The 16,090-nt window shown below is 34.0% G+C and overlaps 2 protein-coding genes across 2 annotated transcripts; one reads left to right on the forward strand and one right to left on the reverse strand.

The window, feature by feature from the left end:
- The first annotated feature begins 5,763 nt into the window (after positions 1-5,763).
- LOC132293863 (auxin transporter-like protein 5) lies at positions 5,764-10,912 on the forward strand. The gene is made up of 8 exons (XM_059791508.1): positions 5,764-6,344; positions 6,505-6,690; positions 6,833-6,945; positions 7,109-7,292; positions 7,903-8,000; positions 9,248-9,455; positions 9,586-9,843; positions 10,276-10,912. Exons 1-8 carry the CDS (start codon positions 6,186-6,188, stop codon positions 10,555-10,557), a joined length of 1,488 nt encoding a protein of 495 aa, XP_059647491.1. The 5' UTR covers positions 5,764-6,185; the 3' UTR covers positions 10,558-10,912.
- Positions 10,913-14,716: 3,804 nt separating this feature from the next.
- On the reverse strand, positions 14,717-15,872 carry LOC132293864 (glycine-rich protein 2). Its single transcript, XM_059791509.1, has one exon. The coding sequence runs from the start codon at positions 15,746-15,748 to the stop codon at positions 15,092-15,094; it is 657 nt and encodes a 218-aa protein (XP_059647492.1). The 5' UTR covers positions 15,749-15,872; the 3' UTR covers positions 14,717-15,091.
- Between the last annotated feature and the right edge of the window lie 218 nt (positions 15,873-16,090).

Below are 16,090 nucleotides of genomic sequence, written 5' to 3' on the forward strand. Positions count from 1 at the left end.
AATTTCAAAAACTCTATTTTCTTAACAAAATAATATCGGAGCATAAACATAAACACAAGTACAAACACAAAAAATATAAACTCCCACCACAAGCTAAAATAGAGCAAGACAATGTCGGAGCTAGACTTAATATATGCATTCATGTTATATTATATATAAAAATTTAAGGTGTATAAAATGACTGACATATAATTAAAAAAAAACACTAAGTAAAGGCTTCATGGGAAGTTTATTTTTATTTTTTTTCTCATTTGCGACCGAGTGTATTCAACAAAATAATGTCATATATGAAACTTGTGGTATTCAAACTTAGATTACATCAAAACTTTGTGGTGCAAAGTTTGGAGCTTGTGCAATGCTATGAACTCTGATCGATCACCAAATGGAAGGTTAAGTGTACTATAGTAGGGAATAAATTAAAGCTGGTTACTACTACGTATTAAAGATATATGGAAAGAGCAATTAAGAAGTTGGTCTATAAATAGTGTATCGCAAATCCAATCCTCGATAGATTTCTAGAACCCAGTAAAGGCCTATATATATACCTACGTTATGAATGGGCCCAGATAGCCAAAAATGTAACTACGGGCTTAAGGAAGTGGAAGACTGGTTTGGCCTACCCAAACCTCATGTTTGGATTTTAGGAAATTGGAGAAACCCGATGTTTGGATTGTAGAAAATTGGTCAATCTCAAATTTGAATCCATATTCTCAAAGTATTTCCAATCCAAACTTTTATTATTTAACCAAGCAATGCACTCTTTTTTTCAAAATCATATCATGAATTATACGAATTATTGGCCCAATGCAGCTTTAATAGTGTGGAAAGAATGGCATGACAATAGATATATATATATATATATATATATATATATATATATTCGTTAAAGCTCAGATTCTTTTGAGTCCTAAAATTGGTAGCCAGGCCTGCAGAAAAGGAAATTGAGAATGATGGCGTTGTTGATAAATGACTTCAATTCAATTATAATGCATGCTTAAATAAGGGCAACCATTGCTTTGCTAATGGAGTTGACCATCATTGAATGTATGCGTAGAGAAAAGGCTAACAAACCCCACATTCTCTAATTGCATTCTACTAAGTCAATGCAGGTTCTCAATTCCATGCCCTTTGAGCCATCCAAAAAGCAATTGTGCTTCTCTATTCCACACATAAAAGCTCATACAATTTGTTCAATGAAAAGCTATGTGAAACAATGCTAAAGACTGACCCAACAAAACACCTTTAATGATTGCTAAGAATATGTATACTTACGTTTATGTGTGTGTGTGGCATATCAAAGCATCCAATGAAAATATAAATTGGATATTACGTCGGCCTCCAGTGTAAAATGTCTTAATAACAGAAGTCCTCTTCTCTAGTCTAAAAAATAACACTAACCTCCATTATAATTGTAGTCGGAATAACACTAACTTCCCTTGTCATAAAATTTGTCCGTGTTGTCTACCAATGTCATGTCTAAACTGAATACCCAATTTTGCCTCTAGAATGCTTGAAAAGACAATTTTGTCCATATATTGTAATGGTAAAAGTACAATGTGCATATAATTGTCATTTTACGTGTTTGATAGACAGACGACATTAAATAAGGAGATCAGTGTTATTTTTGAAACTATAAAAAAAATTCTTGTTATTTTGACATTCTATTAATTTACCCAAATATAAATTAGGTTGGTTTAAAAGAAATCTTGTGTGTTGCATTCACATCTTTTTTTGGTAAGGAGAAGTGGGAATAAAAAGGGTGCTTTATTAAGTTTGGTATTCATATGATTGAGAGTCGATTTCAAACAAACTAATTAATGCTAAGTTGTCTGTTTTGTCTATCCTTAATTAATACTACATTTGAAACATGGATCATTTTGGGCAAATAATTGTTCATCATAGGTTGACTTGGCATGAGCCAGCCACGATTCTAAGCCATCAGCTACCAACCCTGCTGGAGCATAGCGTGCTTATTTGTTTTCCACGCCGTATTAGTAGTGGGTTTTTGTGTTCAAATGATTCAAAGCGTAGGGCATATAACTGATTATAATTAAACACAATCATCAACCAAATCCAATACAAAACCTTTTGTGGTAAGATTCTTTATTATAAAATATATTAGGAGCCTATAATTACTACAAGGGTAAAGTACAGCCACACCTTTTGAGGTTTGGCAAAAGGACATCTAGAGAAAACTTACTTATTTTTTTGGACAAAAATACCCCCTGAAGGTTCAAAAATGGACAAAGACACCCTTTTATATAAAAAATTGACCAAATTACCATTTGACAGTTTAGGAGGCTTTTTTAACTTTACAATTTAATAAATTGGACCAATCTACCCTCATGAATAATTTATGTATAAAAAAAAAGTAAAAAAAAAAAAAACTTTATATTGTTCACTTTTTTTTTTTTTTAAAAAAAACTTTTTTAACTTTACAATTTAATAAATTAGACCAATATACCCTCATGAATAATTTATGTATAAAAAAAAGTAAAAAAAAAAAACTTTAAATTGTTCACTTCTTTTTTTTTTTTTTTTGTTATTTACTTTATAAATGTCCCAACTTCTTATAAAGAAAAATAGGTACCAATATAACTTTATGCATTTTAACTTTATGCATGCCGTTATTTTTTTTTTTTCCTTTGTTTTATTATTTTTTTTCCTTTTGTTTTATTATTATTTTTTCCCCTTTTATGTTAGGAAATGCATAATATTTGATATATAATTTAAGATGCATAAAGTTATACTGGAACAATATTTTTTATTTTTAAGGAAAAAAAATGGTTTAATTTTTTTAGATGAAAGAATTAAGCGTCTTAATTTAAAAATAAAAAAGAAAAAAAAAAGAAGTAATAACAAAATATAATTTATTTGAAATAAATGTATTGGATCAAAAAATCATTCTAGACGTCTACATTTTTAAGAAGTTGGAATATTTATAAAGTAAATAACAAAATAATAATAATAATAATAATAAGTGAACAATATAAAGTTTTTTTTTTCATTTTTTTTTTATGCATAAATTGTTCATGAGGGTAGATTGGTCCAATTTATTAAATTGTAAAGTTCAAAAAGTCTCCTAAACTGTCAAAGGGTAATTTGGTCAATTTCTCATGTAAAAGGGGTGTCTTTGTCCATTTTTTAATCTTCCGGAAGTGTCTTTGTCAAAAAAATAATTAAATTTCCTCTGAGTGTCTTTTTGTTAAATCTCAAGGGGTGTGCCTGTACTTTACCTTATATTTTAAAGCTACAAATCTAGACCAATTAAATGCCTATGTGGAAGGTATGTTGGTCAACCTCAATTTTAGTAATCGTTTTTTAGATTTCTATTTTTTATTTATTTTTTATTATTATTATTTTTGAACATTCAACCTCGCATTTGAGAGAGAGCTCATACCATATGTGCTAATGTTTGTTAGTAAGGTTAAGTTTATTTTGGTGCTTCAATTTTAACTAGAAATGCAACTATAAAAACGACACTTGTCTTTGTGAGAATGGGATCAATAATTACAATGTTAAGACCAACAGTGGAAGGCTAGTGATCAAATTTTGTGTCAAATTTCACTAAAGAAAGTCATTCTTCATTGAATTTGCTTCAAATGCAAGCCCGAACTTTAGTCACCACTCACCTATAGTTCAAAATTTCGAACTGTGAAGAACGTACATATGGTTGTTGTAATCAAACATATCGACTCATATTCAAATGATGAATGCAGTCAAAGTTGATGTCCAAATTGATATTGAAAAAACAATAGACATTAGCTCATGGTGTGTGAGCTCTTCTCAGCACTATGCAGTCAAGGAGACAAAGTCACAGGGAATGTTTCTGGTCCCAAGTGGGTAGAAAGCATGACCTAACAAGGAGTGGGAATGTGAGATGTGATGTCCAACAAACCCCATAAATGTGTTTCACTGCACCAAAACAATAAGCTTTTTGAGGCCTGGAAAATAAGCTCTCACAATAATTTCAATGCTGGCTCTATGCTTAGCCAACTATTATAGACAAAATCATCATAGTTTATCATCATGAGATGAAAGATAATCAAAAATCTTTCTGGGTTTATAGCTTCTTCAAAATTCAAAATAACATGGTTATATGTAAAAGGAGAAAGTTGTACCTAGAGAATTCTGGGACAGTGAGGACTAGGAGAGGAGGGTTAATAGGTCATAATATCTTTAGTGTAGTAGTATTCAAATTTTGTCTCTTGTGGACAGTTATTTTCATAAAAATTATTTTTCCTTAAGCTCGTATTATGTTCATATGTTATATTTATCCCCTCCAAGTGGCTCCAACTATACTTAATTTTGTTAGATTCTCTTTCCCTTTCTATATATCCTGTCCTTGTCTTTTAAATTACTATATTTATTTGAAAATATATTTACATGGTATCATTCCATCTATCCAATTATTATTGAATTGAATCAATCATAATTTATATAGAATTTTGTTTAATTAACACATTATCGAATTTGAATTATTAATGAATTATTCGAATTATCACATCAAATTTAAATTCATTGACAAATCACGAGCATCGATAGATAAAAAATCCATTTATTAAAGCCCAAATTCTGCATCAGATACTAATGATAATATTTAGTTACTCACTATTTACCAAGTTTAAAAAGAAAAAAAAGTTAGGGAAAAAGGAAAAAGAAAAGTGTAAAGATAGTTGCCTTTGGCTCTGTACTTGAAGGGAATATAAATGATGAAGAATAGTAATAAATAACAAAATACAAAAACTATATATATATATATATATTTATATTGATATCTTGAATATATAATAATAAAGAATAGAGAAAAGGAATGGTATTTCCAAGGGCACATGATAGAGAACAACTCTCCAAAGGGCTTCCCAAATGTCCATTTGTCCCCGGTCCATGTGTGAATAAGCAGACTTTTGGGTTCTGGGCTTCGGAGGGAGTGATGGATTATCGAGTCCACAGGGGGGGGTTTATTTTAAGGCAAATGGCCATGTGATAAAAGCAGCTTTGTTCTTCTTATAAAGCGACCACGCCCGTTTGGCTGCAATCATGTGGTCTACTTTCTTATAATTCATCTCTTCACTCCTTCCCATTTCTTATACTATTCTTCTCTTTCCTCTGTCTCCCCCCAATACCTTCCCCGATCTATTAATTCATTCTCAATTGCTACTATTATTCTTTTCCCATAATAACCCTCTTCTTATTTGTAATTACACAGCTTTTTCATCAAAATTAAATGAATCTATTTTGGATATATATGCTAGATGAAATCCCTTCTAACACCAACCCCCCAAAAAAAAAAAAAAAAAAAAAACACGAAAATGGGATTTTTTAATATATAATTTGAGGAATGTTAGCAATAGTCGATTTACAATCAATTGTAACAGTTTATTAAAATTACAAATAAATTATTATTATTATGGACAATGATACATTCTCTGAATTCGAAAGAATGCTATGAGGGTGATGTGAGTAAGGTGTAGGTCACATTTATGTAGTGAAATTCACACTTTCACTCAAATACAAGAATTTGGATCACAACTACAAGTTTTTGTTATTTGTAGAAAAAACAATGCCAGCAGGCAATTAATCACATCAGGTAAGCGTCAATTTGCCCAAGTGACTGTTGCTAACAATCCTCAATTAATTTAAGTGGAATTAATGGCATTATTAATAATTATTTGGAAATAGAAGGATATATTAGGTTTACAAAAATATATTAAATACTTTTTAGTCTAGGAAGTAGGAAAACCCACTCGTGCGGACCAACCACTCACGCTCCTATAATCAATGGTTAAAAAATAAAGAGTAATTATTTGGTGATTTAATTATATAGTAAAAAACAAAAAAAATAAATTAAAGAACAAACATAAGGCTCGAAAACCAGTGGGTTTTCGTCAAAGCTACAAAGTTGAAGCTCCAAAAGCGGATTTTACTCGCTTCCCAAAACCGCTCTCTATTATACCTTTCAAACACAGCCTTCCCAACCTTCGAGACCTCTCGTCTCTCTATATAAATATACACATAGATTTACTACTTCATATCAACCACCTCTATAAGCCTCATTCAATTCCTTCATTCCCAATCTCAATCACATTTTATAGATACACTTACTACTATTATTATAATACAAGATATAAGAAAGAAAAGAGTTCTAGAGAGAGAGTGTGTGTGTTCTAGTGAGAGACTGAGAGATGGCATCATCAGACAAGGTGGTGGAGACTGTGATGGTTGGGAATTATGTAGAGATGGAAACAGAAGGGAAGCCTAAGGATGTCAAATCGAGACTATCTAGCTTCTTCTGGCATGGTGGTTCTGTCTATGATGCCTGGTTTAGTTGTGCTTCAAATCAGGTCAATTATATACTATTTTCTTACTTGAATCCGTTACATGAATCATATGTTTAACGAATATTCATAAAATTCATGTTCGTATTAATCGTGACAAAATTTTACTACTACTTTCAAACTACCTAAGGTAACCCTAATATTATGTTTGTTTTATAATATGCAGGTGGCTCAAGTTCTGCTGACTTTGCCATACTCATTTTCTCAGCTTGGGATGGTTTCTGGCATACTGTTTCAGCTCTTTTATGGGTTGATGGGTAGTTGGACAGCCTATCTCATTAGCGTTCTCTACGTAGAGTACAGAACCAGAAAAGAAAGAGAAAAAGTTGATTTCAGAAACCATGTCATTCAGGTTAATTATATAATTAATTTCCACTCTAAAAATATTATATATTTTCATCTCTAAAAATTGCATTATATATACTATATTCAACTTAGAATACATATCTCACATGGGTTTGTGTTTTTTGTATGGCATTATTTTACAATTGAAGTGGTTTGAAGTTCTTGATGGGCTACTTGGAAAGCACTGGAGGAACGTGGGTTTGGCATTCAATTGCACTTTTCTTCTGTTTGGATCTGTGATTCAACTCATTGCTTGTGCTAGGTAATTAATTACCCATATCTCTGGCCTTTTCTTTTAACCCTATCGTTCTTTTTCATGTGTAAAAACTATTTTAATTAATTCAAATGAGTAAAGAACCAAAAAAATTTGAAGTACTGACAGTTTCTGCAAACTAACTAGGCATCTTTTATATATATTTATGCAGCAATATATATTACATTAATGATAATCTGGACAAGAGAACTTGGACCTACATCTTTGGAGCTTGTTGTGCCACTACAGTCTTCATTCCTTCATTTCACAACTACAGAATTTGGTCCTTCCTAGGCTTAATAATGACCACTTATACAGCTTGGTACCTTGCTGTTGCATCACTCCTCCATGGACAGGTAATACAACAACAATATATATATATATATATATATATATATATATCAGTACGTATGTAATTATGAAAATTGACAACTAAACCCATGACCGTATATTGAAAATGATGGGAAAACAATCTTGTTACTAAAATAATTTCAGTGGGATCCAATGTTTTTTATTCCGTACGTGCATGTGAGCTACAGTGATATTTTTACGTGGCTTTTAAAATTTTGAAAATTAACACTGCATGAGTTTTGCTTCTTTTACTGTAATGTGTGACCTTTAAGGCACAAAGATTCCCATAATTAAACCTCTTTGTTTCTACCCTATAAAGTAATATATTCAAGCAATATAAATAAAAAGTGAGCATTAGTCATATTTATGGAGTTTTTCACCATGGAAAACAGTTTTAATTTAATTTAATTTATTTTTTAAGTATTAGTGAAGTGGATAAGAGTTTATAAATTTTACATAATAGGAAATGATTAGTATTTTCCAACACACTAACAGAAATAATTTAATTTTTTTATAAAAAAAAAAAATTTCTAAAAGCTTTCTGTTTTTAATCATATTAACTTTAATTTAGATAACATAATGTTATATTGATATATCTATATTATATTTTGCTAGGTGGAAGGAGTAAAACATACGGGAGCAAGCAAGATGGTTCTCTACTTCACAGGAGCCACAAACATTCTCTACACATTTGGGGGACATGCCGTCACTGTGTAAGACAACCCTAGATTATATATATATATATATATATATATATATATATTCGTGACTTTTACGTTAATTACAGATTTGACTACGTTTATCAATGTGCAAAGGCCTTAATTGAGCTTGGGTAAAACCGTAAAAGTAAAGTCCATGCTGTAACGTCCATGTGAAAATGACTTAACCTTGGTTCGTTTTGACAAGACCTGTCCATGTGATCTAATGGACCAATCTTTATCATAGAGCTTATTGTACGTACCCCAAAAATCTGACCCATCTGATAATATGGACCATGGACCAATCTATTCCTTCAGGTACGTATCCTATCATGAATAAAGCCCAAAATTCCTTACAATATTTCTCATAAAATAATATTCCGAAATTGCCCTTGTTAGGCGTGGGAGACAAAAAGTCATCCTTTCTAGGAAACTCTTTTTCGATTAGAAAAGCCAGAACCTCCTTTTCTCTAGTAACTTTTGCTTTTCTCATGGGATGGCCCACTTGATCATTGAATTGTAGTACTCTGTTTGTATTGCTTTTAATGAGTAAAAATATAAAAATCTCGCGGTCCTCCTGTGCCAATTACTAAATTGTCACATAAATAAATATATTAATTTTATTTAAATATTTATTTGCATGTCAGCTAAAATCGGATTAGTCCGCAGACCATGTACTAATTTCTAGGGTTTGGGAGGTTGATGATGAGTAAGGCCTAGTACTCCCACCAGAAAGCCCAACACTAGTAGATCAAAAGAGAACTGAGAAAAATGAAAATTTTAAATTTTTACAAGACATTTTTTTCTTTTCTTTTCATGTTTTCCCATCTTTTTCGAGTGTCTACATTTTATTTTAATGCTTTAGAGCAAAACGTCCGAGGAAAAATATTCTATATTTTAATAAACAATAAATAGCATTATTTTTTTAAGAATTTGATAACCAAACACACAGCTAAATGCTCGACCGGATGGCCTTTTTCATATATGCTGGGCTTCATAAGAAGGGATTTGAGCCCAAGAGACCTGTATGCCCAATTAAATTGGGAACTGGCCCATTTTTATTTATTTTTAAGTAAATTATGGATAGGCCCAAACTATTATTGCGAAAAAAAAAAAAAATCATTTCCCACATAAAAATTAAGGTCAAATCAGATAGATATAGATTTTATTATTTATTTTTTTTATTATTATTATTTTTTTGCAATAGATAGATATGCATTGATAATGAAATATAGTGAAATATGATTGGTTTGGGCATGCAGAGAGATCATGCATGCAATGTGGAAGCCACAAAAGTTCAAGGCCATATACCTGGTGGCTACAGTGTATGTGCTGACACTGACGCTTCCCTCCGCAGCAGCAGTGTATTGGGCATTTGGCGACTTGCTTCTCAATCACTCCAACGCTTTTGCTCTCCTCCCAAGAACACACTTCAGAGACATGGCTGTCGTTTTGATGCTTATCCATCAGGCATGCACCAGCATTTATTCATTTTGTTTGTCTATATATATATATATATAAATGCAATTAATTGGTTTAACTTTAGTAAAGTGATCTAATTAATTAATTAATTATTGTTGATTTGATAAATGGCATGCAGTTTATTACATTTGGGTTCGCATGCACACCCTTATATTTTGTGTGGGAGAAGGCGGTAGGCATGCACGAGTGCAAGAGTATGTGCAAGCGCGCGGCGGCGAGATTGCCTGTGGTCGTCCCCATATGGTTTTTGGCCATCGTCTTCCCTTTCTTTGGGCCCATCAACTCCACCGTTGGATCATTACTCGTTAGCTTCACCGTCTACATCATCCCAGCTCTGGCCCACATCTTCACCTTCAAATCAGCAGCTGCCCGAGAGGTATACATCATCCATCATACTGCCTCATCGTTTGGACGTCCTATTTGATTTTCAATTAGACTACAGTAGCATTGTCCTTGATTAAAACCTCTCGCTCTCAATTAAACAGTGCCAAAAAATTGGATTGCAAAAGTCGTTCACAGTATTCCCTCTTAATTTATATATGTACAAACACATATATGTGTGTATATATATATATACATATAATATGGTACAGTACTGTAAAAGCACGAGATTCTTGCTGCACCAAGGGGCAGGATATCTGTTGGTGGTACATGATTGATTCCCTACATAAAGATTAGATAGTACTCCAAAATCTCCACATGAAAGTGTCTTTTTTCTCTGGTACTATAATTTAAAGGCTTGGAGCGTGTTAGCTACGCGCCTTTTATGGAGTGATCCTAACCGTTTGATTAAATTTTTTTGATGCAGAATGCAGTGGAACAACCGTCGAAGTATTTCGGCAGGTGGGCTGGCACGTATACGATCAATGTGTTTGTGGTAGTGTGGGTCCTTGTGGTTGGGTTCGGATTCGGTGGGTGGGCGAGCATGACAAACTTTATACACCAGATTGACACTTTTGGACTCTTCACCAAGTGTTACCAGTGCCCTCCTCAAGTCCTCCCACAGACACCAACACCACCACCTCACTTCCTTAACTTCACCGCACCTACTCCATCTCCGGCCAACTTCCACCACCAGCACCACCACTAGTCTCACAACCCTTGATCCGCCTATTTTATTCCCCACATTTGCCAACTCCAGAGCTCTATGAATTGAGGACCTATTTCACTTCCGAAATTACCCCTTCAAGAAAAAGAAAAAAAAAATCTCTTCCGGGCCCACCATTGATCTCAATCACGAAAAGTGTAGTGTCAATCGCGATCATCAACGTGTCTTTGGTTCTTATCAGTTCTCTCTACCTATAAAGCATACAAAACCCCACCCTTTTTCTGTCACTTCTCACCAAATGTTTTGTTTAGGTTAGACCTTAAATTGTTCTATGCAATATGTGAATCTTTTTCCTATTATGCTTAATGATTAAATGTTCCAGAGGAAGGATTCTCTCTCTCTCTCTCTCTCTCTCTCTCTCACACACACACACACACACAAATAGACAAAACCAATGCAGCTTCTTACAATTGCAAATAATTTGTGTCCGTTTCACCATGAAACTGTCCTTTAACTTGAAGAAGTGAATTACCCAAAAATAAATAAATAAATAAATAAAAGAAAAAATAGGTCTTATAAAAACCTGTTTGGGAATGTTATTGAACCCTTAAATATGCTTATCTTTTTAAAAATTTATTTTCAAAGTTTAACCCATTTGACCTCCATTGACATGGATTTGGTACAAGTGGATGTGCGTAGATGTGTGTTTCATATTGAATAATATTTCTCTGAGGCGAGTTATCACAAAACTAATATTATTCAATTTTAATCTTATTTATAGGAACTGTTGGAGAGGAACTAAAATTTTGACTTTATCTTTCTTGTCTTCAACCAAGTTTTTGGATGTTTGTAATGGAGAGAATCCTCATATTCTTAGACAAGACAAATTCAATATTATTGGAATAGTTGAATAATTCATGATAAAGAGTTAACCAGAAAGACATTATCAAAGGATTGTGTGACATCGAAGTTGGAAGCTCGATGTGTCATTGATGGAATATATACATGACCAAAAGCAAAAGCTTATATGTCGTGGTCAGACCCTGCTTAAATATCCCTTTTCAATCTAGCGCATGGGAGCCTCATCACCCAAGCCATAAAGGCCTCTCTCTTTTCAGTTTAAAAAGCCCTTTTATTCTCTTATATTGTTCCCACTTTATTATTATTATTATTATTATTATTATTATTATTTCTCTTATAATACGTATATGGATCCTACAATACACGTAGTATTTAAGTAAAGATTGCGATTTGAAAACAAGACTTTAATAATTTACTTTTCAAATTCCTACCAATGCCGTTATACCCCTAGGAACTGTCCTCATTTTATTTGCTAGACATATTTTAATATTTGAATATGAATTTTTTTTTTTTTTTGGTATGTTGTGGGTTCAAATTCAATGTTTAGTTCAAATTACTTCAAACTTTTAAACAATTTAGGAATTATTTCTACCAACGCTTAAATTTACTATTCCTTCTAATTATGGTTGAACAGAGAAGCACTAAACACTCGTAGGTATTGTCTATAAGTATATGTCCACGACAACAATCAAGTCTTTTTTTTTTTTTTTTTTCTTTTTCAATTTTTATTCTGCTCTATTTAAACACATAACCTTAATCTAGTACTCGTGTATTCATAAGATTCATATAATTCATGTTTAAATTGGTCATGACAAAGTATTACGTTGATTGTAAATTTACAAGGGTATGTCTGTTCCACAGCATGTTGTTAGGGTGACAAGAGTGAAGGACGGAAATGGGCCTCGCTTCAATTTCAGGAATGATCAGAAGCCCTCGTAATATTAGGCATCCATTTCTGAGATCTCAACCACCTCGAACTCAGCCCATACCCATATCCGAATTATAATTCTTACTTTTTATATATTTATAATATTGGTTAGCTTTATTCTATATAATTCAAAATCTTGATAAAAAAATTTCCTTTTTATGTATTTTAATTTATTATATATTATTCATTTCAAAAAATTAATATCCAGTTTATTTAATTTATTTTTCAGAAACTTTCATTCAATTCAGAATTTTTTAAATGCATAGTAATCTAACATGAAACTAAACCATTTTCCCCAACCCGAACTCAAAAATGTGAATGTGAGTTGGGCTCATGGGCTCAAGTTAAAGCTTCAATATCTTGAATAAGACTTTTATATTAGTTAGTTCCTTAATTCAGCCCAACCCGTCAAACGACTTAAAATACCTCGTACAAAGAAATATTGAAATTTTAAAATAAATAATTAATACATAAAAATAGAAACAGTTAAGTTGGATCACAAGTTCGTTGCCGTCATTCCTTATTCGACTAATAACAGAATATATATATATATATATATTGGGTTGATTAAATTAATTTTATCAAATTTGAAAATTACATCCATGATCATGGATTTAATTACATACGAAAAAAACATGGTAAACATCCTGAAAAACGAAAAATTATTCATTATAACTGTTGCAAGGATGACCAGTTACAAATAATCCTCCACCAAAACACGTATATCAACTTTTTGATTATATTATAGGTTTACATTGCTTTTGTTGAACATCATGTTGTAAGAATTACAATGAATAATTTCTACATCATGTTGCAAGAATTACAATGAATAATTTCTACCTCAAGAAACCAAATGCATTTCAGAAGTGCAATCCTTTACTTTTATGCCACAGCCCGAACAACCTCCATGGTCAGATAATAAATAAGAAGACCATAATCACTTAACAATTCATAAGTTTCTCCCATGAATGGCTACACCCAGAGTTAATTCTTGAAATGGTCTGGTCGAGTGCTTATGAGGTCACTAAACAATGTCGTTTCAGCATTCAAGGGGCTACATAGTTCCAAAACTATATTCAAATCTGTAGATGACCACCACATTTCGTTCTCTTTCTAGAATACATCTTTATGAAAACACTATTACCTATTGCATCCAGTGATATGCTGATGAAACTAAACTGCTAAACTAGTGCCGCTCTCAAGTTTCGGGTGAAGCTCTCATGTTCCAACTCTCTATAATTTAATTTAATTTTGCCGTTTTTAGCTCCCACCCTAATACTCGGTGTGTGTGATTTAGAACTAAACCTGTGCAGTCCATATCCATTTGTTGCAGTCAAACAACCACCACAAAGCCGGTAGTAATACTACTTCCCTATATAACTCCAACCGCAAAAAAGACTATTTAACCAACCAAATGGTCACTGTGATTTAGCCCATTTGTTGTATAATAATAGTAACCTCATAACCCAAATACCATTTTTCCTTCTTTCTTTTTAAATATTTCATTAAACACCTTGCTCACTGCAACTATAACCGACCAAATGCTTACCAACATATAACAAAGTGAATAATAAGCCAAATCTGGCACTAGTATTATGCATGAGAAACCAGTATTATGTGTTTGCAACCCCAGAATTGAAGAAAAATAAATACTACGTATAAAAATTCACAAACAAACCAGATCAAGATTAATCAAACTGCCAGAACTTAGAATTTACCAGAATACCCAATAAAGCCCCATTAACCTCTCACAACTCAATCAAGAACTCAAAACACATTGTTACAGCTAAACATTTTAAGTCCCAACAACCTAACTTCACTTTCATGATTATATATATATATATATTATGGAAAATATTTTCTATCCTTTCTCTCTTTCTTTGTTTTAGGAAAGTTGGGAATGCAAGGAGCAATTATTCAGAGTCTAAAAGACAAAAGTAGTCTCAACAATAAAGAGACCATGTTTGTGTGTGTGTGTGTGTGTGTGAGAGAGAGAGAGAGCCAAGGCATGAAGGAAGTATGAACACTACTACAAGCACAAAACCAAAAAGCCATGTGATACATTCCATAATGGGTTGCTTTATGTTGCATTATTCATGTGGTTATCCACCAATAGTTTCAAAACTTTTCCAAACAATAGAAACCCAAGTAATTGAATTATTGATGAAAACTTTCCCTCAACTTCTCAAACAATGGAAAGCAAGAGATTGGACCTATTTGCACCACGGCCCTACCCTATTCCAAACATACCTTATAAACAAGAAAAAGACACCTTCCCATCAAGTTCAAATGTAATCAATTTTTATGAAAAGCAACAACAATAAATAACACACAAGAAAGGGACCATTAACTCCATTGTTATCATCACCATCACATTCAGAAGATAATTAGAACCAACATATAAAAAATGAATTACGAAAAACCCAGTTCATTGATATAAAACCAACATGTATACATATACATGTGTGTATATATATGACTAGAGAGAGACCACAGATAAAGCAAACCCTAAAGCTCTCTTAAATCGTCTTCTTTAAACTACCATACCACAAACATAATACCTAAGAGAGAAGAGAAAATACAATCACCATATCCGTCAAAAGACTAACAAAGCAGACACGAGAACATATTTAAAGAGGTGGCCATATGATGACAGTAACACCCACAAAACAAAGATTTCATATGGTTCACCATCCACAAGCTTAATAACTGTAAAACTAATACTAGGAGCAAAAGAGAGGAGTAAAACGTGAAACGACACATTTACCCCTGCTTTTTTCACCCATTTCAGCCAGAAGGGTGGGGGCATTCTCGGGCAAAATGCCCTTCCTCCCCACAGTTGAAGCAACCATTGCCTCCGCCGCCACCTCCGCCTCGGCCGCCATAACTCCCCCCGCCACCGCCACCGCCGCCGCCCTGATAGCAGTCCCTCGCCATATGTCCAGTCTCGCCACACTTGAAACAAGCGTTACTACCGCCGCCTCCGCCGCCGTAACTTCCACCTCCATAGCCGCCGCTGCCGCCTCCATAACCGCCTCCACCGCCTCCATAACCTCCGCCTCCACCGCCGTAGCTGCCACCTCCACCACGTCCACCTCTACTTCCACCTCCACCGCCATAACCTCCACCTCCACCATACCCACCACCAGAACCACCTCTTCCGCCGCTACCGCCTCCTCCGCCACCGCCACGGGTACTCCCCTGAACGTTCTCCCCGTTTGGACCGGTGACGTCGACAGCTTTGGTACGTCCGTCACCGCCCGATTCGATCACGAACTCGACCGATTCACCATCTCCGAGACTGCGAAAGCCCTCGGATCTGATGGATGACTGGTGAACAAAGAGATCCTCACCGCCATCGTCAGGAGTGATGAAGCCAAAACCCTTCTGATCGTTGAACCACTTCACCACCCCCTTCATTCTGCTGTTACCTCCCTCCTCCATTGAAACCCAAATCCAACCCTCTTCACAAAAGACCCTAACTCGGAGCGAGAGAGCAAACCCAACCCAACCCTACTCCCTCTCTCTGTCTCACTTTCTCTCTCTCTCTCCAACTTCTGTCTTGTGGATTTTGCATTGGTGGGGGGCTCACTATTATATCCGAAATTGCAAGAGGGTGGAGTGCCACGTCAGCAGGAAATGGGGATTTTTTTTTTTTTCTCTAGAAATGGGGATTTTAGTGGGGTCCGTTTTCGCTTCTGTTGGTAATCGGAACGACAGGTGGGGTAGTGTGTGGGAATCCAACGGCCAGGGAATTCATTGATGAGTTTGTTTAAGCCGTTGGAT

The sequence above is a fragment of the Cornus florida genome, unplaced genomic scaffold (assembly GCF_030987335.1).
Source record: "Cornus florida cultivar Cherokee Brave unplaced genomic scaffold, ASM3098733v1 CherokeeBrave_3.0.0_Hap2_Chr02, whole genome shotgun sequence".
NCBI classification, from domain to species: Eukaryota; Viridiplantae; Streptophyta; class Magnoliopsida; order Cornales; family Cornaceae; genus Cornus; species Cornus florida.

What these genes read in the sequence shown, in the direction of transcription:
- LOC132293863 (XM_059791508.1), top strand. Translation starts at nt 6,186, where the DNA reads ATGGCATCATCAGACAAGGTGGTGGAGACTGTGATGGTTGGGAATTAT. An exon ending in TCAGAAACCATGTCATTCAG is followed by an intron (nt 6,691 to 6,832) that starts GTTAATTATATA and finishes TTACAATTGAAG; the next exon opens with TGGTTTGAAGTTCTTGATGG. An exon ending in GGGGGACATGCCGTCACTGT is followed by an intron (nt 8,001 to 9,247) that starts GTAAGACAACCC and finishes TTGGGCATGCAG; the next exon opens with AGAGATCATGCATGCAATGT.
- LOC132293864 (XM_059791509.1), bottom strand. Translation starts at nt 15,748, where the DNA reads ATGGAGGAGGGAGGTAACAGCAGAATGAAGGGGGTGGTGAAGTGGTTC.